The sequence below is a fragment of the Argiope bruennichi genome, chromosome 3 (assembly GCF_947563725.1).
Source record: "Argiope bruennichi chromosome 3, qqArgBrue1.1, whole genome shotgun sequence".
Taxonomy (NCBI): domain Eukaryota; kingdom Metazoa; phylum Arthropoda; class Arachnida; order Araneae; family Araneidae; genus Argiope; species Argiope bruennichi.
The window spans coordinates 108004954-108028749 of record NC_079153.1 but is presented as its reverse complement, the minus strand read 5'-3'; the positions used below and the strand labels follow the sequence as shown (position 1 = coordinate 108028749).

The 23796-nt window shown below is 29.7% G+C and overlaps 1 protein-coding gene across 2 annotated transcripts in view; it reads left to right on the top strand.

Annotated features, from left to right (window-relative positions):
• The window catches only part of LOC129962520 (mucin-2-like), a 49227-nt gene that overhangs the window by 9781 nt on the left and 15650 nt on the right, over positions 1-23796 (top strand). For both annotated transcript variants that reach the window (XM_056076272.1, XM_056076271.1), the window contains exons 2-6: positions 5856-5939; positions 16360-16548; positions 18149-18454; positions 19510-19695; positions 21348-21431. In XM_056076272.1, coding sequence (XP_055932247.1) covers positions 5856-5939; positions 16360-16548; positions 18149-18454; positions 19510-19695; positions 21348-21431 — 849 coding nt within the window. The remainder of the gene's footprint in view (positions 1-5855; positions 5940-16359; positions 16549-18148; positions 18455-19509; positions 19696-21347; positions 21432-23796) is intronic.

The window sequence follows — 23796 nt, the reverse complement described above, 5'->3', positions numbered from 1 at the left end:
GATATTGTAATTACATTCACTTTATCCTCCCTTATCAGAAGGATGTTGGAAGTATAAGTACTAGGTAACTTGAAACAATTTTCAATAAGATTGTGTTCGTTCTATAATTGGGATATTCGGTAATAATTCGGTCTTAAATTTTCCAAGATGGATAAATTGATAGAATTCCAGAATCTTAAAGAAGTTCGGACCAGTATTGAAATTTATTCGTTTTCTTTTTTTTTTCAAAAAATGTCCCATTTGATATATTTGATAGATTTAAGATGGAATATCATTGATATTAATCACTGATAAGAGCTACGTTAAAGTTCTCTTGGTTTATGTAACGTTTTTTGAAATACAATTCATTTTTTACCAAAACATTTGTTACTGTGAATTAAGAGAATAATCTTCTGCATTATTTTTAATTCAGTAAAATCATTTTCTTTGGAATAAATTCACTATATCCCTAAAACAGATTGCGTATGTCCTTCTTTTTATCTTTACAAATGGTAGATAGTGTATCAATATTTTAAATTCTATGGCTATTAACTAAGTAAGAAAAATACCATCAATACTATTGATTCCTCTTACGAGTGAATCTTCAGATGACTTCTTCATATATTTCCCAGATTGCTGCATTGTTTTCACATTTCACGAATGAGTGGAACCTCAAAATCTGTGCACGTTTCCGCCGCTCGATATCCAGCCCTTCACGACTCACTTGCTCTTTGAGAGGTCTGAAACAATGAGCGAGAGAGAACAGTTAAAACAAATAAAGGAAGTGAATTCCTGAAAGTGAATTAGGTGAACCGTGAATGTTCTTTACCTTCGGAGTTTGGATTACGGTGAAGGATTACAGTTTTTACCATTTAGAGAAAACTGCATTTAGTTAATCCTTCGTAAGTTTACAGCTCATGAAAGTAAATGTAATCGCATTATGTCAGAAAGTTGTGTAACTTTTTATAGATTTTCGATAGTTCAAGCAATCACGTGTTCAGAGGAACACCGTTAAACAAATATCTTGATGGAGTTTTGCATGCTTTTGCGCTTACTTTCCAGGAGATGTCATTGTGATTGAAAATCCTAGAACAGAAACATAAGGGAAAGTCCGTTGTGGCATAACCTCTAGGCTGTAAAGATAAAAAGATAAAATACTCGTGAAAATATTGGTTCTCTTAATACTGAACTACTTGGATGTACACATCTGTTTATCTAAGTGTGCCTGTAGAAGTATGATAGCTTCTACTCCATGCCTTCTATTCTTATTAATAAAATATTTCATTGCATGATTGTAAGAAAATAAATTGCCATTTGTTTCTTTTCAGTAATAAAATAACTTTAGTGAGATTGCTTTATTGCATGATAATTTTATATTCTCAAGTTTATTTTAGTTTTGTCTTTATTTATGGGATTATGAAAAACCGCTAGAGCAAAGTGACAATCTGGATATTTTTAGGGAATATAATATTTTTCTAATCATGGGCGTTTTATGGCACGAGAGATAAGATAATCTTTGTACAATAAGCATTATAATTGGATCTTCAGGTCAAAATGCTTATAAATTCAAGGGGGTAATATTCTATACCTTTTACTTTAGGAATCTGCGAGCATGGTATCGTAAATAGAATAAGGTAGATTAGAGTTATTTAAGATACAAAGTAAATCATGCTGCAGATTTATGACGTGGAATAAGTGTAATATTAAATAAGAAATTCATTCATATATATGTTAATAATTTTTTTTATGTGTAGATTATAAATTTCACTAAGTGCTTGATTCTTATGAAAAAAATTTATAAGAGAATCGGAATTATAATTCTAAACGTTACAGCATGCTAAATAGTTTATACTTCATTCGACTGTTTTTATTTTCTCTTTAAGTTTCACCTTTAATTCTATAGTATTGATAATGTATACTCAAAATATATTGCAAATTCGTTGCAAAATAAGATTTTTTTTTTTAAAAATCATTTAAATTAAAGAAAACAAATTGCACGAAAATAAAATTAAAATCCCTGAAAAGCATATATAGATATTTTTAACTTTAAAGTTGTATAAAAATGGTTTTCGTATGATAATATACTTCGAAGCCATTGGGGAAAGACGTTTGCATTTCAATTAAATTTATTAATTAATAAAAACTCTGATGAAAATTTTGATAAAATATTTCATAATAAGCACCTTCTAATCAAGAAATAAAACACACAATTCGATAGCTCTAGGTCAGACAATCTACCCTGCAGAGCGTTGTGAACAATTTTTGAATTACGCACAGCCCTGATCATGGAATTTATAAATAATATCTAATCCAAAAATTAACATTAATTAAAACATTAGATAACATTTAATTAATTAAAACATTAGATAGCATTTAATTTTATGACATGAATGATCAGTGAATCCAAAATAGAGTAAAAGGATCCTATGAAATAGAAAGAAAGGAACAAATAACATATTTACAGAAAATAATGTTTTGTTTTGTTTCCGTATTTACTAAAGTTATTAAACTTTTTGTAAATTTAACTTTTACACTAAATTGGTATAAAAAGTACAACTGTTAGTATTCAAATAAACAATCATTTATAGTAGTTCAAGGACAGATTACTCGATTTTAAATTAATTTCTAAAGTGGAGAATAGTTTCGAATAACGAATATTTCAAGGATGAATTATGTTTGTAAACAGAGAAGTGGTTATATTCATTTGCAGCATAAAAATAATTAAGCATTATTTTTTCTCTCTAATTCTGAATGAAACGTTGTCATGTAAAATATTTGGAGAATTTCATTCATAAAACAATATTTGACTCCATTTATTTTCAATTAATTTAAAGAATCTCATTTTCTCCCGATTTTTTAAATAAAAAGTATCTATATAAAATAGCTTATGATAGAAAGATCTTCTTTCTTCCATACTTAAGTGAACATCAAATGAAAGACTGTTTTCTCATTGGTTGCAAATAAAGCTTCCCAAAACTTCAAACATTCGTTCGAAATTCAAAAACATTCGTTAAACTTCTCGTGAGAAGGCAAATAAACAATAAAATAGCTCGCTACATAAGTTGCAAAAATTTTTTATTGCTTTTTTTTTTCAGAAAACATTTAGCAGTTTTATGTTTATTCTATAATAAACTCTAGTTCAGTACTTTTTTCTGCTCATAAAATACCTTTTGCTAGTTCCTTCTTTATTTTCTTTCGATTGTTAAATGAAAAGAAATCATGCGTACTTGCTGGTGTTCATAAGATTCTATTACTTCCTTACTTAAATGAAAAAGAAATCGATGATTATTTTCTCAATTATTCCAAGCAAACCCTCACAAAACTGGAAATTCAAAACATTTGTTGAAATTTCTTGTGAGAGTGCAAACAGAATAGCTCGTTACATTTGTTTCAAAGTTGGTTGAAAATTTCTTTTATTTCTTTTTTTTCCCTCATAAGACATCTAACAATTCAAAGTTCAAGTTATAAAAACTTTATTTCGTTTTTTTTCCCTTAATAAAAATTATTTTCCCATGCCCTTCGACAATGAGGCTATTGAACTTGAAAATAAATCTTTGAAACAGCGGATGTATTAATTTTATGCATGAATTAACAAATATGGTTATATTTATGTATTCCAAATAGAAATTGGTAGTATAGTGATACTACCTTTCTTTTTATTTTCCTCTTCAAATTTAATGAAAGTTTTGTATTCTTACATTTCAACAACTTTTTTTTTTCCCGAAAGGTAATCTTGATTACAAGATAGAACAACCGAATTTTTTTATATATTTCAGTGGGTATTTTTTTAATAAATATTTAAATGATGTAGAAATGGAGAAAAACTGCAATTTTAGTAATGCAGTAGAAAAAAGTTAAAGGTTGATGACTTCTTCAAAACAATGCATGAACTGATGAATTTCAATCTTTATTTTATCAGTTTGAAATATATTTGTAAAACTAACTTCAAGAATATAAATTAAGCTTTCCTTTTATGAATTGTTAAATCGATTATGTTAACAGTTTTATAAAAAAAACACTTTAACATTACTACAAATTTAACTATAATATTCAATCTTACAATAAGTTTATTGTAAGATTGGTGTATTGGAAAATGGTAGAACAGCTATCGCTTAATGTTGTTATTTTCAGGCTTATAAATTTTTACAATATTAATTGATTGACAACAATAATCAACTTGAGTAAAATAGCATATAATTTTATCACATGAAGTGAAAGAAAAACAAACACTTTATCTCAGAGTTATCTATAGTTTATTTAAAAAATAACAACGTAAAAGCCTTCATAAATTATTATTTTTTGATAATTATTCCTGAACCTTTATATATGTTGTTCATACTTGTAATGTTTTTAAAAATTTATTAAACGTCGCATTTCATAATATCGAATACTTAAAATATTTCAGCACCCGTTGGAGAATTTTCTTCAGTGCATTCGTCCCAGTCAAAACCATGAACGATCTTTCTAGTCAAAATCATACTTGGTTTTGCTTACAAAAAGCTAACGATTTTTTCAGAAGTTACAAAGAAACTGCGAATTTTTTCTTTGCACAGCAGCGTTATATTGACTTATTTTAGATAAACTTTCATACCCATTGGGAATTTGAATTTTGTCGTTAAGACTCAAATCAGCTCTGCTTTTTATTCACTTTATTTTTGTAGTTCAATTTCAGATAGCTGTAGTTTATGGATGTTCAGATCTTAACCAAAATCTGACAGTTTAGCTCTCCTTTTAAATCAATTCAATCAGTGTAATCCAAATAAAAAATCCATCCCATGAGGAAAATGAACGATAGATGTTTCTTTACAAATAGAGGGAGAAATTGCATAAATGTCAATCATTAACGCTGATTGAAAATGAAGGATCAATCAATTTTTTACTTAAAAATGGTAATATTAATGGTAATATAAATGGTATTAATCACGTTAAACGAAGATTTTTATGTAAATTAAAACACCTAGGCATGGTACCAGGGAATTGTGATAATATAAAGCAAATGATAACAAAATCTCTATCACATTATGAGAAGTCTATTGTAATTAAAAATTCGGCAACAGTAAAAAAAAAAAAACCCTTATATTTCTAAAATTAAATCAATAATCATTTTATTTTATTATCTAATAACAACGCCGGCGTCCTTGCATGGGGTAGCGCATCTTCCCCGTGATCTGGGCGTCCCGGGTTCGAATCCTGGTTCGGGAATGGTTGCTATTCATTTGTGTTCTATATGTGAGGTGTGTGGAATGCGCCCCCCACCTCTGTAAGAAGGGGTTGTGCAAGCGAATGCGTGAGTTTCTTCTTCATGTGAGCTAGAAGTCAGACTTCTGCCCTCGGGTGCTCGGGGGTCTTTACCCTCAGACGTTACTGCACCCTCTTTCTGTGGTAGCGTAGCGAGAACACATCATCATCAGATGATAATAAATTCAAAACATTATGTCGCTTTATTATAATAATAATAATAACAATTACTATGATTATGTCCAGATTATACATTCTAAATCCTTGAGTTTTAATCGAGTTCTTTTGACAACTGAAAATTCAGATTTAAAGACTGAAATGATTAATATTCCTCACACATGATTTTTTTACATAATGGTAATAATAATTATAAATTGAAAGTATTTTGAATCTTTAATCCCACCACCATGAATACAATAATTGCGTTTAAAATTATGCATTCTAAATATCTGACTAATAATTTCCTTATTAATCCAAACATTAACATTAAATGCAAATTCTTTCCTTAATTATTTTTATTCTGGAATGGAGAAAATTCTATAGCGAAGACACCTTGCTCATCTTAAATTTGATTTTAAATTAGCATACTTTTTGGTTACTATATGAGCTTTATTAAAACTTAATTTCTTTTCTTCCAGATCTCAGGACTAGCTTAGGTGTACGAGCTTTGAGGAAAGAATCCGGTTATGGAAGACCTGTATTAGCAATGGCTAACTCTCCACGTAAGTACATGATTTCAAATACAAATTAAAGAATCAAAAGTATTTTGGAGGTTTAAAGGAGAATTAAACTGCACATAATTTTATTAGTTTGCAGTTTTTTATTTATGTTATTTAATTTACATTCCGATTTAAAACTGTACTAGCGGGAGTATTTTACCTTTCATTTTCACAAATACTTTCATAATATTATGTGTTTTATGCTTAGTTTCATAGTAGAATATAAAGAATGGAGTAACCATTTTGGATTACCTTTTGATTCATTGGTTCCAGGCCATATACTGAGTTTCTTTTATTTTGTTCGTTTCGTTTCTGAGTTAACGTATTCATAAACACACGAATAAGTAGATATATACAGTGTATCTATATAAGGAATTCAGTTCCATTATTAGGTACAGATCAGCAAATTTGGTATAAAGATCATATACGAAAATTCATTAATTGATGGGTTGAGGTATCTTGAGGCAGGCGGTGCACATTATGGGGTCCTTCTTTTAGTAAGATGACTGATTTAATTTGACATATCTGTCCATTTCTACCTTATTAATGATTGGCTTTAGGTTATTTTTTAATATTATTAACTTTGTGAATTCTCATTTGTTTTTATTTATCTCATATGATTCGAGGTACGACGACAATCACGTTGATATTTAATATTATTAAAACAGTTGATCGGCCTTATTAATATTCTATTAACTGAGAGAACATAACAAAACTTATAGGAAACTGACAAATCACACTTGATAAAGTGCTCATATTTTTTTAATATTTTATTATTCATAGAAGTTCTCTTTTTTACAAACTTATTTATTTAGATAACTAGGAAATAGCTCTTTTAATCGACTTGCCAGAGACCTTACCTAACATACCTAGTTAGAAATCCGCCATTGCTGAAATTATTTATCTCGAATGCAGCAATTATTAGTGATGGTGTCCACACAAACATGAACAGACAGATCAGTTGGCCCTTTTGATAAATTGGCCTACAAACGCCACAACTCAAATCAAGTTCGCTGCCGAGCAATTATAATAAAGGTGAGAGAAATCAATTTATAAATGAGACCTGTGTTGGAATCGGAATAAAAGGCTGTTCCAATTTTTTTAAGGTTTTGCTGAAAAAAGTGGAATGAGCAACTTCTATCTACCATTTGATACATTCGGTATTTCGAATGCTAAGATTTTCATATGGAATTAATATGAAAGGATTCATAAGAAATATTTTCCCTGCTAACTGATACTATTTTTCAGATTAGAACATAATAGAAGAAAGATATGAATTGCACAGAGATAAAATAATAAATTTTATTGGGTAATTTCTATGCCATTCATTCTATGTTATTCATTAAATCTTAATCAACTACACTATGGATATTTTTCATTTTTTCCTATAGACATTTTTCATTTCCATATTTTCATTTTTTAAAAGTGTTTCGTTGTAAGGCCATTTATTATAGTGGTCGTGTTATCCTTCCTTTATCTTTAATTTGCATAATTTAATGAGTGAAATTGAATTGTACGTTAGCATAAGTATACATATTAAAACTAATTGATTATATTCGTTAGGAAAAAAATTGCTACCATATTTCCATAAGAATTTCTTTCAAGCAAAATACTTAATCTCAAGAAAAAGCTGTACATATAAAAACATTTCTGACTTATTTATACTTTTACTGTATTTACATATGTTATTTATATTACTGGATCATGATGTGAATTATTTTTTGTTACTTTTCACAGAAACAACCAAATCTAATGCTTTCAAATTTGCAACGAGTGTAATTTTAAGAATAATATACATTAGAAAGATTTTCCATGGGTATATATTACATTTTTAAATTATTCAAACGGATGACGAAAATATGCATTTTATGAACAAACTTCATTTATTTCATTGCCTTTAGAAAATATGTGATCCAATCAATTACAAAATAAATCAAAATTGTCAGAATAATTTTTTATATCAACATAGTCTTCATGTCTTAAAATTATACGAGCGGATGATCAAATTGAATTGAAACACAACCACCAGTTAGTATTAATAATGCAGGCTGATTAAATTATAAAAATCTAAAGAATCGCTGAGTAGTTGTTGATCAGATATTACTAAAAGTGCAAAGAAAGTGCAAAAAACATCAAGTAATGAAAGAAAAACAAATTATTAATGCACTTGGAAAAACAATTAATTCTTTATTTAGAATTCTGAAAAATTTACTTCGCAAATTATGTTGCTTCATAAAATGAAACAATAAAATTCAATTTCACTTATAATATTAAATTAAATATAAAATTAATTAGAACTCTATTCGTTATTAGTCGTAATATTAAATTTTTCTGCATTAAAATAATTCTTTCGTTTTTAGGATTTTACAAAAATGTATTTTACAGTATAATAGGGAATGGAATATGTTAATTACTTGAAATATTGTTATTAAGAATGCAAGGATAATTTTCATCCAATAATTAGAAAGGAGCAGCAAATAGAACGAAAGTAATCAACGAACAATATTCTTTCGAATCCCAATAATTAAATATGGTGAAACAACTAGCGTTCTTTTTTAGTTCAATTAATAATAACTTAAAATTGTGCATTCTGTATGTATAGAAATATAAAGCGACGTAGTTTCTGTGGTCATTAAATTAATACATTATATTAATTTAATGACTTAAATTAATAGAATGTATAAATTAATACGTACATTATATTAATTTAATGAATACAGAATAATACGTTATATTTTTGGCTAATTTTGCTTTTCCTTATAATTTTTTTCGGTTAACTATTCAACTCTTTGGATATGCACTTAATTCTCCATATTGATTCTGGTTCTATTGAATCGGGATAGTTGGATTTCTCCGTTGTACAAATTAAAATGTTTTCTTGAGCGAAATAAATATAAAAACAACTCACAAGCCTTATGACCTACAACTTCATTCTATTTCCGCCAAAATTAACAGCTTAACCGTATCATCCACGTATCTCTGCTAACCGATTAACGATTATTGGAGAACTTCTCAACTTATTATGCAATAACAGCTTTCATGAGAATAATGCAGCGCACTAAACGAGGTGTTGAACCGTGGAAGATAATGATTATCTTGTTTTTCATTTTTGGAAATGCAACTCTAAAAAAAAAAAAAGTCGCACTCTCTCATAACATATCCTCAAATCCATTAAACTCAAAGCATGGTGAACTATTGCATTAATACCTGAATTTTTCACCAATCCAGTTAACATTTCCATATTGACCTTGGGAAATTGCCAGATAATCACAAACACTGTACGAATGATGGAAGTGTGTGGGAAAATTTTGCTCAAAAGCTGGTTGAGGAGATCTATCATTCACTGTAGTTGGTGTAATCGGTGCTGGTGGAACGAATCTTTGTAAGCGTGGTTTTGTCACTTCTACTACCCCAGGTTAGATGCCTGCACAGCGAACCATGAAAGTAACAGAAGAAATCGTTGCTTTTTATGGTTTTCATCCCTCAGGGATCCAGAAAAGTGTGACCTCACATCTGAAGATTTGTGTCTTCGAGGCTCACATGCCAGCCGATGTTTACGGTTTCTGTAAATGCCGATGGATACTTAATCAACAGGTAAGGCGTGAGAAAGTACAATGAAAAATCATAAATGAGGGTTTTTATAGTGGAGATATCTTTTGCCATCAATTTACGAAAATAAATTATTAGATATATTTATTCTCATATCTTTTGCCATCAATTTACGAAATTAAATTATTAGATATATTTATATCCCATTCAGTGGTGGGTTGTTGCCAATTATGGTATTTTGATTTGTATTTTATGTTTAGACACTGAATGTTCTAAACATAAAAGACATGTTCTCTTTTAATGTACAAATTTTTATTTAAAAACTTAAGGAATATATATAAGATTTTAAATTTCTCATTGTTGCAATAATTTTAGATACATAATTTCCAAAATATTTTGTAATTCAATCCACCCTAGTTCTTAATTACTCAATTTTTCCTAACACAATTCTTTATAAATGATTTAGCTGAATTAGAAAAGTAAAGAGAATTATGATCTACTGGAATGTGCTTTTCATTTCGATGCAAAGGATAGTAAAATCATTCTTGAATTGTTTAAAGTCAAAATTCTTTTTAAGAACCTTAATTTTCCCTCTGACACTGTTAATGAGTATTTAAAATGCCATCCAAAAAATCTTTATGTAATTTTTAATATGCTATAATAAGATTTGACGAATGTGAAAGTATTACTAGATCATAATATTTTCCAATATTTTCTTCTTTTTTTTAAAACAATCCTTGTTTTTCTTTCCTTTAGAACTTTTAATATTTTATTTCGTTGAATTCTTGACTATTTTAATTTGGTCGAATTTGGGCGCAACGAGAAAATTATTTAAAATTCTTCCAAATTCTTTTTGTTTCAAATTTAAATCTTTGATTGCATTGAATAACTGGAATTTCAACCAGTAATTTTTTAAAAAAATTTGTAAATAAATTTCCTTTTTTATTCATATCATTTCAAATAAGATACTAAACAATTGTACTTTTGCAACGTCATGTGCAAAATTCAATCATGTGCAAAATGCACATGATTGAATTTTCTTACATGAGTTTGGCGCTACAACTATATCATATATTCTTTTTACTAGTTTTCAGTAGCGTATTTTGCTTACTTTTCAGAGAAAACAATATATTTGAGTTTTAAAACTTTCGATTAGTAGCTCATGAATAATTACATTTTTATACAGTCATCGAGCTATTTAGTCCAGTTATGCGGTAGCAGTTAAAATAATGAAGACAACGGCCATTTTCTCTTATTATTCTCCTACGCATAACATATATATAACCTACACATAACATATATATAACTTACATATAACATATATATATATATATATAACACATAATATATATATAATTCTCCTACACATAACATATATATAAGGAAAATATCGTCAAAAAATTCGACACTAAGATTTTAATGAATTATAATATTTGATTGCCCAGAAACAGAAGAAAAAAATACTTCTGAAATTTTATTCAATATATTATTTAGTTTATAGCATTAGATAAAACATTCTAATGCGAGGATTTTAAAAAAATTCTGTTTTGAGGTATGAATAATTAGCTTTTCATCGAATTTTTATTTCACGAACTTTTATAATCTTTAATAATCCCATATTTTACAGACAATTTTTTGTGGCTGCTGTCAAATATTGAAAAAAGAAATAAAATTAAAAAAAAATCTTCTTCGTTTTTAAATGTTTTCAAATTTAAAGTAAAAAATATTTATTAAAATCAGCGGCAGTGGTTTCCCGAAATTTTCTCGAATACTCTCCAATCAAGATATTATGCATTTGCATAAAATTAATGACTTTGGGTAATTCTTCAAATGATCTTTGGAGTCAATCGAACATTCTTATTGAATCTAATGCGCAAATATATATTTTGAATGTTTCTTTACTTATTAAATGAAACTTAAATTGGTCATGGAACTACAATTGCAATCACAAGATAACATAGTTTCATTGATTTAAGTTTTCGCATTTACATGCATACGAAAGAACAGACGGACGGTCAATTCTTTGGCAGGTTCTTTTCAAATTTAGGTAATTCATATTTTAGATGCTAAATCTGTGTACCAAATTTTATCTATCTAGCTCGTTGCGTTTTGGAGTCATCACTTTTCAATGAACATCCATCTTGTGAAGGGATTTCATTCAAAATTTGAAAGAAACCTTCAAATTTGGTCTGATGAAGATGACGTCGTGTCCGCGTTACCACGGAAAGGGGGTGCAGTAGCTTCTGAGGGTAAAGACCCCTGAGCACACGAGGGCAGAAGTCTGACTTCTAGCTCATAAGAAGATGACACACACATTCGCTTGCACAACCCCTTCTTACAGAGGGGGGGGCACATTCACACGCATCACAGATAGAAGACAGATGAAGAACAACCATGCCCGAACCGGGATTCGAACCCGGGACGCCCAAATCACGGGGAAGATGCGCTACCCCTATGCCGCATCTTCCCGGTGCAAATTCGGTCTTAAATTCATATATGAAATTTCAATCATCTAGCTCAAAACGTTCACAGACAGACAGACATAATTCCAAAAACGTGTTTTTCGGACATAGGGATATTTGAATTGTAGAGATGTGTGTAAGTCTCGAGTTCGAATTTTTTAGCGATTACGATAGATCCTCTATATTTCGTGCATGTGTAATCAAATATGCTCACATCCCTTTCTTAAAACTGATACAAAAGTATTTTTACAAAATTACTGGTACATTTGTAAATGTTTAAAACCAAATTCCGCATTGGAAATGCACTAAATTCCTCTCCCATCATGAATGAAAACTCTTGTGACTTGTTGAAAAACCTTGGTTTCGATATCAGTGAATAAGTTTCACTATCGATTATACATTACATAATCGATACGTTCAACCTAATCCATCTCAATTTTATCATCACAGGCCGAATATGCTTATATCAGAGAAATATGGAACTTTAAACATTGTTGTTGTTTCTGATGGCACATGCCATGGACAAGCCCGCTATTTCGAAGCCAGCGATTTAAGCCGATAGGGAGTGTCTTTTGTTTTAGTAGCACCAACTAAGGCCAAGAGTACGACTTTGCTTTTCACGCATCACTTATTCGCTTGCACAACCCCTTTTTACAGAGGAGGGGGGGGGGGCACATTCACGCATCTCACAGATAGAACAACGGAAGAACAACCACTCCCGAACCGCGACTCGAACCCAGGATAACCAGATCACAGGGAAGACGCGCTACCCCTATGCCAGGACGCCGGCTCTTTAAAGATTAAATGTTATAATCCTCCTTTGACCCCTCTATCTAGGGTGGTTGATCCCCAAATAGTCTTGTAGGAGAACTGGATATTAACATTATCATACATAATTTATTAAAATAGTCGCACCTTCTTTCAACGAAAAACTACAAACCAAAGAAAAAAAAAAGGCTTTCTTTCAACGATAACACTCATAACTTTTACTTGAATTGAACGCTTCATTTTAATGATAGTTATTCTGTACCTTTAGAAGAATAGCGCTTCTTTTGTAGGTCAGCGATATCTCTTCTCACTTTCTGTAAAGACTTTTGAGGTGAAATATCATAAAGAAACTCGCCAAGTGAAATGCGGATCTTACCTCGCCTACTTTCTTTCTGAAAAGAGCCGTATTTCCCGTGTCAGCCTAAATAGTCACGAACGGATTGCGCCAGGAATAAAATGAGTGTAACGTCAAGCATGGTTGTCTTTTGTCGTGATAAATCAAATTTTGGAACTTGCGTGAAAGTGTATTTCGGATATGAAATGTTCATGTGAATTTTGCTTTCTCACTGGAAACTTCCATTTCGATGTGGTCAAGTGTATTGATCTAAAAATCTCACGATATTTCTTAAACGCTTTGAAATGATTTTGAAAGGAAAGTGCAGATTAAAATGCAAATCAAAAAGAAATTTCAAAATTACACATTAGTGACTTATCGTAACACAAATTAACAGGTTTTCATATATGAGTGATGTAATAGATAAAGGGTTTTGTATTATTAATGGATTTTGAAATAAAAATAAGTGAACTTTGAAATGCTAATAAGCTATTTTTGAAATATCGGTCATTTAAAATTTGACAACATTTAAAAAAATATCAGGATTAAATGGTTTAGTGCAGAAATTCAAATACACCAATTAAAATTCATGAAACTTTTTAATGCTCCAATCATCATCACCAGAAAACTGATGATAACGTCTAATGGATTAACTAAAAAAATATTGGAATTGCAATTTCTAAAAGGCATATCTTTGCAAAAACAAAAACACAAATAAATGTGATCTTGCCAGTGCTCAAAAGGTTAGAAATATTAATAAACAGAAATTTCCACTTTCTTAAGAGGATTAAAAATATTTTTCTTTTCGTTAATTTTCTTTTTATTAGACAGAATAATATATTTTTCCGATGTTGTATCCAATTTTACATTATTATGTAATTTAGTATAAATGTTTCTGTACTGCTATTAAAATGGAAAATACATTAAAGACTAACATGGATATATTATTATTATCCTATTAATTTGAATATATATATATATATGTGTAATGATATTTTAAACTCTTAATTAATGTAATTTAAACTCTTAATTTAATGTAAATTAATTTCCAAAACTTTATCTTAATTTAGCATCGTGACTTCATTCTAAAAGATTCTCTTATTTTGTGATCCAATTCCACTTTCGGTTTAATTAATTCCTTTGTAAAAATAATGCACCATCAGTACTACGTATCAAATGAAAGTGATACTTTTCGTTGCCCTTGAAAAGCTGTCAAAGGTCACCACGTATATTGAATTGGCCAGAAATCCTATCTTACTTAAGACTATTGATCATTTGTTTCATCCCTTTTTGCCCTTTTCGCCTTGTGCTTTTGTGCCGCACTGCGCCTTCTTGTAAATAATCATGTTTGCCTCCCGAGAGAGAATAAAACGGAATTAAAAATACAGTCTCTTCATATATATATATATATATATATAGAATAAGTATATCCTTATCTGCATGATTATAATATCGTTACATCTTGTCTTTAAATTATACATAATTTAATCAGACAACAGGATGGACATCCCAAATCGGGAATAAAAAGCTTGTGGCAAGATGGTTGGTTGTAGCCTCCCTAGTGTGTAAAGTAATGATGAGGGATTAGCTACCTTCGTATCGATAACGGGACATACCTCCTACGGGAAGAATTGTATCTACTGTTTCCGGTGACTTCCATTAATACTTAACCTTAGTTCTCGCCAGAGGTATAATGTGACAATGCTGGTTATTCAGTTTACGCCAGATGCTATGACAAGGGCGAAAATAGCCCTTTTGAATTTATCATTCAATTTGTTTCCATAATGATGTTACTATCTGCATTCATTATATTAACTAATTTTAATAATTCCTAATATTTCCAAATTGATAAAAACCCAAAAATTGTTTTGGAAATATTTAACTATGCAAATGGAAGTATAGATCTGTGTTTTACTTTGACAAGCAAATAATTGTTTCTTACATTTATGCATTTATGAAATTTAGAAAAACTGTCAAAGATAGTTCTTGATGTAATTAGATTTTTTTAAAACGTGCAGATCTTTGAAACAATACTAATCATTTTAAGTCGGCTTAATATAAATATAATTGCATATCTGCGTAGAATTGTTGTATCTGCATAGAAAATCATTGTTATATTTGCATAGAGTAGTCAACAAGAGAAATTAACAGTAGAAGTCATCAACTAAATCAAAGAATAGGATGCATATACATATTTGTTTATTTTGATATGTTTGTTTATTTGGGAACGTATTGTTGTTCTTGTTGTTTCTTATGGCACTTGCCATGGACAAGCCGACTGTTACGAAGACAGCGATTTATGTTAAGCCAATGGGGAACGTCTCTTGTTTTTATAGTAGCGCCAAATAGGGCCCAGAGTACGACTTTGCTACTCACGCATCAACTCAATCGCTTGCACAGCCCCTTTTTACAGGAGGGCACATTCACACATCTCACAGACAGAACAACCATGCCCAAGCCGGAACTCGAACCCAGGACGCCCAGATCACGGTGAAGACGCGCTACCCCTAAGCCAGGAAGCCGGCTTGAACGTTTTTTATTGCGAACGAATTCAATATGCATTTACATTTCACTAACAACATCACAACATAACGTGGTTTATTTTAAGGCTTCAAATTTTCTTTGCTATAGTATCATTGAAATATTGGCAATCTCACCTAATAAGTTGAAATATAATATCGAGGATATATGAAAAGATACCAAACTAAAGTAATCATTCTTAGAAGTTTAAATGGTGTTTCTTCATACGCATTGCCTGAATCATTTCTATCATAATTATAAAGTGAAACCAAACTGCTGGAAGAGTCATAATGCACGTACATTTATTTCTACGAAATATCAAAAAAAAATTATTGCTCTTTAATTTTTAATCTTGATTATTCACTATTATTAAAGTCATGCTGACATAATTTACAAATTTACTTTCTAATTTACTATCAGCTTTTAAGTATGGATGTTCAATGCAAAATGGGATAAATTCCACTTTGGATCATCTGAGCATATTTCATTTTTTATAACTTTATCTGCATCTCATTCCAGAATTTAAATGTTCTACTCATATATTTTACTTTAAGTTTTACTTTGAATATTCTGACTTTTTCAAAAAGTAGACATTTTCTCTGGAATCAAATATTTTCGAAAGCTTTATTTTTTATCACGGTTTCATTAATATGACTTCGTTGCCCTTGTATTATGAAGGTCTCACACAAGAAATGAAATTATGCAATAAGTACATGCATATTGATTCATCTTGGAATTGGAGATGTCGGATTATTAAGTCAGCATAATTAATCATTCTGATATGTTCCAGGATGCACATTTAATGGAAAACCAATAGAGGATGGCAAATCCGTATCCAGCCCGGAGCCCTGTCTCAACTGCACTTGCAGCAAAGGCATCCTCCTCTGCTACTTGCACACCTGTAACTCTATTGCTCCTACGCCTGGTTGCCAGATCGTCAAGAAACCGAACACATGCTGTCCACAGCTGGAATGTAGTGGTAAGTGTTAGATGTGGATCTTCATACAATCACCTTAGAGCTTTTTAGAACTGAATGCTGTTATTCAGATGGAAATCAACTATAACTTCATCGATGTTGAAAAAATCTGGATAACATAATATTGTTGACTTTTTATGTTGATACTGATTATTTTTCACTTTTTATCATTATTAATTTTACGATTAAACCATTTTCTTTTTCTAAAATTGGCTTTTCACTAAATAATGGAACTCGTAAACTAGCAGAGATATTTATTATAATATTATGGTGTTTTTTTTTGTTAATTTATGCTCACTTTAACAATTACAGTTTAATATTCGGCTGTTATTAAATATTTTCATGTGGCCTTGAAATGGTCTAACAATGTTTTTAAACCGGGATTGTCGAAAAACAACTGAAACTCTTCGAGATATTCCAGCAAAAGATTAATATAGGTAACGAATTTTTGCAAGTAGGTTTCCTTGTGTTAGTATTATAAATCACCGATAGGTGACATTCTGATTTTAAATATAAATCATTAATAAATTATTGAAACTCAGACGGACGGGTTATCAATAATTCCTAACAATTGCATATCACAACAAAAGTATAAAATTTGTGACATTTTGTGACGGTTATTTTGGAAGGACATTTTGTGACGTATATGATTTGGTTATTTATAATGACTAATTATTGAGCCAGTTCACAAGTATCTCAAAACTTTTTCCTACGTCACATTTCACAAATGCAGAAATTGCACTGATTGATTTCGATTCTGTGAGATCAGGAGGACATCAGACATTTCATATCGTTTCAGAAATTGAAGATAATTCCAATGTCTTTCAAAAAGTTAGAGTATTGACTTAAATTAATTGCATCTACCAAACTGGGCTGAATAATGTCTCTGTTGTATACATTCAGCAGCAGTCATTTTTATATATGGATTCATTATCAGGAGATTTCCAACGTCTTTTTAACTTTTCACTTCTTGATCGAAATGACGTCTCATTATGTATTAACATATGAAAAATTTCTTGACTTAATGGCGTTAATCACTAGCAAGAATAATTTAATTAGTTATCATCGTTTTCTTATTCCATTTTCAAAACTGTTATATTATTTGAGGGGGGGATTTAAACTGATCCTTCTATTAGATCCCACAAATGTTAATACACAATCTACGTAAATCAGAGATTCATTGGTTACTCTGAAGTTACGTATTAACTCATTGGACAGTCTAATGTTTTTTTCGATCATTCTGAGTGAATATGTCGTTATTTTTAGTATCAGAAAGTATGAGAGTCAAATTCTTTGCAAGCGTTTACAGAAGTTTCGCGACTGATTTAACTCTCAATGAGACAGATTCAAGTACTCTTTCAAAAAAATGTCTTCACTCAACCCTCCCTTCTGCAAATCCGCACAATACATTGAGTTATATTGTAATTAAGGATATTCAACTGCATAATCTAGTATTTTTGTGTTTCGTTGTTTTTGCTTATCCCCAAGAACAGCAGAGCTTTATCAAGTCCATGAAAAATCTAACTTTTGTTTGTAGTTGCTGCTTCCAAATTTGTATTGTTTTGCATCTCATATTTATTCTTCTCCAAAAAATGTTTTTCAGATCTTTTAACTTACCATGACTACAGAACTGAAAGGACGAGCGAGCCAAGCAACAAATTTCGCTTTCGACAAGACGACAACCACTTTTTTGGACTTCTGGAGATGGATTCGAGGACTGATCGGTCGCAAGAATCCACCTTCCCTACCAGAAGAGCAGGCGTGAAAGGTCAGAGACCCAATTTTTCGTCCATTCTGAAGGGAATTTCATCGCAGAAGAGATCCGACACCTACGGCCAGTCTCTTTATGAACAGGAAGAAGATATAGAGGATGACGAGCTTTCACCCGATAGGAATAACTCGGCTGGATGTACGTTATGTGTTTGTTATAGCTTAGGCCTTTTTGTGTATTCTTTTTCGATTTGGATATATAATTGCATTGAGATAATTTGGCTGACCATATGCATGTTTGCAACAATGTACCTCTAGACAATCCTGGATGCATGAAATTTTAATTATTTTATTTCGTAATCTATTTTATTGAACAAATTTTCAATGAGTAAAAATAGTGTACAACTATCCTAATTAAGCTGTAAAAGATATTTATGCGGGTTTTTTATGTATAGCATTAACAATTAATACATAAATCATGTTCATCAAATAAATAGAATTTAAACTTCTAGGATATAATTCTTAAAAGAACTAGAGGAAATTAATCCAAAAATAGTTCAGTGAAACTGCAGGTACCGCAATAAAATGCTCCAAGAGCAATATAAATGTGAAAAGGCTTCGTGAAAATTATAAAATAATTTCTACAAAAATACTATTAAGCATTTATAGTTAAACATACTTTTTTGGTACATTTTATGCATGTACTGCAATAAAATGCTCCAAGAACAATTTAAATATAACAAGACTCCATGGAAATTATAAATAATTTCTACAAAAATACTATTAAGTATTTATAGTTAAACATACTTATAAGCAAATAAACATATTTCTACATAATGGATATAGTTATACATTTTATATCGGTACATATAAACCTATATATAATTCATTTTTTAATCTATTTGTTCAAAAAATATTTTAAATATTATCAATAATTGGCTTAACTTATGGCTACAAAGTTTAGCATTTCCATGTAATACCTGTATCTACGTTTAGATTCATTTATAGGAAATATTGGACATAAAATATTTTTTTAAAAAAATCATCAAAGTTCGTTTATAAGTGATAAAATAATAGATTCGACATTATAGTTAATCACTATATAAGAATTTATATTCTCAAAGGATATTCTAAATCATTGCAACTACAAAACATTTCGATTCAATAATTGATTGTGTCCTAAAGGACACTTTGGTGTTCTCTCTTGCTTTCATTGGAAATGTCGGAATTCATTCACTACTGTCTGCATTCCAGATTGCTTTTCAAGAGGATACAAATACTCGGAAGGTATGGCCATGCTTTCTCCGACGAAATGCGAGTACTGTTACTGCATCGGTGGACAGCAGATGTGCGTGCGACCCAAATGCCACCTCAATATTGAAGGTTGCGTTCCTCGCTACCAGAGCGGATACACTTGTTGCCCGTCCCACTACAACTGTGGTATGTAAAGCAAAACGTTTCAATACCGCATTCATTCCAGTAAAGTGAAAGGAATTCCCAATCGAAATACTTGCAAAATAATCGGGATGCTTTTTCTAAAAGCCTTTTAGGAATTCAGAATTTGCACATTTTTAAATCATTACTTAGGTATAATGATAAAAAAAAATTATGATTGAATTTATTATACAAATGGTACCATTTCGTTTATCTCCTCTTTCATTTATTGGGTAATCCTAAATGACTGGAATTTATTGGTGTCTTAATAAGTATTTTCATTTTAATATTTGGTGTGTTCTAAACTCTTCACATTTCGTGTACATTATTTGTTCCTTAATAATATATCAGAAATTTCTCTTTTGGACAATAAATTCTTTATGAATAATCTCCTCAAATTCTCACAAAGAATTTTTTAAAGATTTTCTTGTTTTTCCGAAGAAAATCCACCAGTCAACGGGAAGGCTTGTTCGAAGTGACCGTTGATTGACTGAAAATAATGAAATTTAAGTTCAGTTTCCAACTTTAGATTTGATCTCAGATCGTTGATCTTATTTCGTTATATAATGCTCCAAGAATATTTTACTAAATATTACTGACAGAACTGGGCATTGCATAAAAGTTTAGACTTTGTAATTTTTAATACATATTTATTTATTCAAAAAGGCATAAAATATAATTATTTAAGCCTTTTACGTCATTTTTTCCACAGTAAATACAGATAATTTTTTAAAGTTAATAAAAAAATGTTTATTCTAATCATAGATTAATAAATAATTTTTAAATCGTTATAAATAAACATTTATATGCATGCTATCTCTAATGATTTAGAAATCATTAAACTATGACTAGAGTGAGCATTTTGTATAACATTAAAAAAACTGGAAGACTTTATTTAATAACCTTGAAAGATATTTAATCTTCGATCTAATGATTGAACCGCTGAAAAGTTTTTGTTTTATGAATAAGTACAGGCAAGGAAAAACATTTGCTTTAAGCTTGTTGAATCAGATTTTGTCATTTTGGTACAAAGCAGCAAAAAAAGCTATTCTAAAATTCGATTTTTAGTATAACTCTATAAATTTGAGCATTAAAATTTTAAAAATTCTAACAGTAATTAAAATTTAGTCTTAATATTGGAAAACAAAGATATTTTTCATTTAAATATATATACAGTAAAATCGGTATTTACATATAATAAAGCGGTTAGAGATATCAATATGTAAATGAATTTAACAACTATTTCCAATCAATATACATATATATACAAAATTTAATAAAATTTGCAAAATTTTCAAAGCAGCATTTAGCTATTAAAAAGACGTATTAAAAAAAAACAATCTATCGACTTTTCGCCGAAAATTTGTCAATCTTTTTACCCCAGAACTTATTTAAAATTCAATTATTTCAAAAAGGGATGAAAAATTGAATCTTTCCTGAGATTTAAAAAAAAAAAAAAAACTTATTAAAAAAAGGCAAAAAGGCAAACCGACTTTCGAAGACTTTATATAAAAATAAGTTGCTTTTCATATAGTATTTCCAGAAACTTTATCTGATCTTATTAAGTTAACCACAAATGAAAATGATTGTATTTTTTTCCATGAATACGACCTTGTAATTTTATCGTTGTTTTAATTAAACTTATTAATATTTCGCAGAAGTAGCATCTGGCGTCTCGACTCTTGGAGGTGAAGAAAATTCTCAAACAGAATCAGACAGTGAAACCACAGCAAAAACTAAAGGTTAGTACAGAAATAAATTTACTAATATAATGAGTTTGATTTCATTTCATAATGTATCAAAACGTTAATGTACAACTTTTCATGAATGAAATAGAGATTAGGTTAGGATAAAAAAATCAAATTGCTATCTATCGGTTTTTAAATGTGTTAAAAACCAATTGTAAACAAATGACGCGTTATATTTAGTCTTTTGTGGATCTCGATTTGGAAAGAAAAAAAAACAGTAAATAATACAATCTTACGAATAAGATCGTTTAAAAGATGAATTTAAGTTATTTATTTTTGAGTATTTGTTAATCATTTGTATGATTAGCCTAATTTTATAAGTACAACATATTTTTAGAAGAATTATACTTTAAAAAAATTATGAATAAAGAGATTTTTATATTTATTTTACATAAACATCACTTGTTTACTTTTTAACCCTTTCTAGGGCCGTGGGAAATGTGCTTCCCACCAAATTTATCAATCTTTGTATGAATTTATGTAGATTGGCATAAGTTCTGACACATTTTTTTAGTAAGTCAGAAACTTAGATGCTTCAGTTCTTTATCATACACAAAATGATGTGTCTTGATTTGTTACTTAATTATTAATTAACCAAATTAATTAATGAATCAAATTAAATTTAGCTAACAAGCTAAATGAATCCCTTTTCTTATTCTATTTCAAGCCTAAAAATATTTTAACATAATATGACTAGAAAAAAATGGCGGTTAAAACTAATATTTTCTTACCAATTTTTTTTTGCCCGAATTATTTTCCATTTGAATAAGCGAATTTTAAGGATATTTTGATTGTCCCTCCATTTTTGTCAGGCCTTGTGTGCATCATGTTAGGTGGGTTGGGCAACAGCAAGAGAAAAATACGCCAACTGTACGCCATTTATTCGCGAATCTGAATAAGGCAAAGGCTTTTAGAGTAAATCAATTCTTGCAACTAAAAAGTACAATTCAACTTCCTAACAGTAAAAGAAAAAGGAGAAAACTGAATTTATTCATAATGTCCAACAGAATATGAATTGGTTCAAGTGTTTGTAAGAACATTAGAAATATATGTTTAAAAAAAAAACCAAAATTTTCACTAAACTATAAAATGAAATCTAAAATGCCTCAAACAGACAATAAGGACATTTAAGGACTTAACTATGTGTTAAATTAGAAACCAGGATAACAGGTAAAAAAACTTATATATTTACTATTTACTCAAACTTATTGGTTTATTATTAATAATTTACAATTTTATTTTTGCCTTTAAATGTTGTGATCAAAAGCAGCAAAGGCAATGAGGGTGGATATACTTGTCCTGGGTGCCTTATTTCGGGGGAGGTGGTTAAAAACATTTTTTTGTAATTGGAAATTTTTCAATATCAAAAACTCGGCAAGATTTTCTTATTCACATTGCATATCACAAATAAATGGATAAGAAAGTAGTTAGTTGCTTCCATGATGGTTTTAGTATTATCGTGGAACCAAGTGCCTCCACTCCAATGATGAGACATTCCTTCTATGAAAGAGTTTGGGTTATGGTAAACGGTGGCCTTTAAAACTTCAATCACAGTTCCACACGATATCAAACGAGCTCATTTTAAAAGTTATAAGCCGTACATGAATCAAAATTTGTTAAATATGGATAAGTTGTGCCATTTTTAAGATGCGATTAAAAAAATAAAAGTAATAAAAAATATCATAAAAAAATAAAGAAAGAAAATGTATTGAGTTTAGTCCAAAGTTATTTATTACTATTGTTATTTCAACTGTTCTCCGTTTCACACATTTCTCCCTTTCAGTAAATGTAGCCTTTTTCTCACTTTCAAGGTCAACCGCCAACTTATCAGAGTCAAAGGTCATAGTGGGCACTATGTTTTAATTAAATAAAAAATAATAATAAATACTATTGACCGGAGATTATGAGGATAAATGGTATCCAGAAAGAAACTCTTTCGACTCACTTTTTTCCTAGCATCCTTCACTGTATTCTGAACAACTTAAAATATTGTCTTCTCACACACACCCTCCCAACACTATTCCTTCGAATTTGTATATCATTTTGTCCACTCCTTGCTATACCATTCAGAGGTACCGATGTATTGTGATTTCAAATTAATATTTAACATATTGCTTTTCTGAAATAAAAAAAAAAAATGCTAATCATTCCCAATTAGCTAATATCTCTTAAGTCAATACGTACGTTACAATGTGAAAAAGGATTTTAAATAATCCTAAAATCAACTAAAATAAGCAATTCGAAGCTTGTGTCTGAAGAAGAATATTGTTTAAAAACTAAATTTTTAAAAACTGAGAATTTGATAAAAGTTCGACTTTTCTTTATGCACAATAATTTTTTAGAATTTTATGTTATGTAA